At 40.9% G+C, this 1,805-nt stretch overlaps 1 protein-coding gene across 1 annotated transcript; it reads right to left on the reverse strand.

Annotated features, from left to right (window-relative positions):
• Positions 1 to 390: 390 nt before the first annotated feature.
• On the reverse strand, positions 391 to 1,783 carry LOC112519972. Its single transcript, XM_025128283.1, has 2 exons — positions 1,082 to 1,783; positions 391 to 936 (listed from the first exon to the last, which is right to left on the reverse strand). The coding sequence occupies exons 1-2, from the start codon at positions 1,781 to 1,783 to the stop codon at positions 391 to 393; spliced, it is 1,248 nt and encodes a 415-aa protein (XP_024984051.1).
• Between the last annotated feature and the right edge of the window lie 22 nt (positions 1,784 to 1,805).

Below are 1,805 nucleotides of genomic sequence, written 5' to 3' on the forward strand. Positions count from 1 at the left end.
CTGAAAGCCTGGGAATAACCACCTCAATATTTCTCTGCATTTCACCCACAGCCCACACATCCACCAACACTTTTGCAAAGTTAGTGCGACCCCAAGCTTTATCACAACCCGAAAAACACCTCACTTTTTTCCAGACTTGGCGTCAATCCCGATCRTTCTTCAAACAATAGAAGGCCACGTTTGATGACTTCCACAGAAATAATATCCCCCTTAGAGAAAATAAACAAATCATCAGCAAAGCATAAATGAGTCAACTTAATATCCGCACAACCTTGATGATACGAAAAATTAGCCTCCTCCTCAATACASTTCGATAGAAGMATCGAGAGACCCTCCATAACAACAGTAAACAGATAAGGGGAGAGAGGATCTCCTTGACGAAGGCCCCATTTACCATGAAAAAAGCTGTCCATTAACACAAATAGAGTAAGAGGGTGAAGTGATCAGGGTCTTGATCCAGTTAATCATGACTGGATGAAAACCCATTCCTTTCAGCATCTCTAAAAGAAACTGCCAATCAACTGTGTCATAAGCCTTACGAATATCTATCTTAAAAGCACATTTTCGTTCCCCTTCAGAACGCTGATAAACAGCGACCAGTTCATGCGCCATTAAGATATTATCAGATTGAGCCTTGCTAACAAGAACATCCAGCGATCCTTTCATCCGGTCAGCAATAACTTTACTAATACACTTCAGCAACACATTACAACAGGCAATTGGCCGATAATCAGTAACACAAGAAGCATTAGGAACCTTCGGCACAAGACAAAGAAGAGTATGATTCAGCTGATAATCCAAAGTTCCAGAATAGAAGAAATTTTGTATCCCAATGAGAACATCCATACCAAACACATTCCAAGCTGCTTTAAAGAATTTAGAAGAATACCCATCAGGGCCTGGGGCCTTTTCATTCCCAATGGCAAACAAAGCATCCTATATCCGAAATAGGACGGATTAAGTGTAGAGAATACGATAACGATAAGGAATGACCAAACACACAATCCGCCATAGAGGGAGGAACCAAAACATTAGAGGTACCTAGAATACCTTGAAAATGGGAAAGGAAAGCTGTAGAAACCTTCTGATGGTCATAAACTGTACCAGAAGAATCCCTTATAGTAGCAATATGGCTCCGATTGCGCTTTTCTTTCATAGCATGAAAAAAGAATTTAGAGTTTCCATCCCCTTCATTGAGCCAAKATATCTTCGCTTTTTGACGAGCCATTTCCACTTGATCATTTCTAGCTTTTTGATATGCTAACAAGAGGTGAGCAATGTCCTCCTTCAGCAAGTCATTAAACGGGTCTAGATCACAAGCCAATTGAGCGACATCAAGTTCCATCTTTAACTGAACTACCCTTTTATCCAAACAACCATACGAATTTCRGAGACGCCGACAAACCACCTTCAGAGCTTGCAATTTCCGAAGCACCCTCTTCATATAAGATCCTCTCTGAGGTTTCATCCACACCTCCTCCATAGAAGCAAGGAAATCCTTATGAGATGTCACAAAATTATCAAACTTAAAGCCACTCTGGCGAAGACGTCTACCAACTTTAGAAGAAAGAATACCCGGAGAGTGATCAGATATCCCCCTTGGTTCAAAGAAAACCAAAGCATCCCCAAATTTAGTGATAAAAGCAGAATTTCCCAGGATACAATCAAGTTTGCGCATAACACCATCTCCCCCCGAAGGTTTCTGTATCCAAGTAAATTGGCATCCTTGATACGAAATGTCAAATAATTCTGCCTCTTCCAGACAGAGATGAAACTCCTCCATGTCTGAATTTCTCCTAGAGGAA

The sequence above is a fragment of the Cynara cardunculus genome, assembly GCF_001531365.2.
Source record: "Cynara cardunculus var. scolymus isolate 2C chromosome LG 10, CcrdV1, whole genome shotgun sequence".
Lineage (NCBI taxonomy): Eukaryota > Viridiplantae > Streptophyta > Magnoliopsida > Asterales > Asteraceae > Cynara > Cynara cardunculus.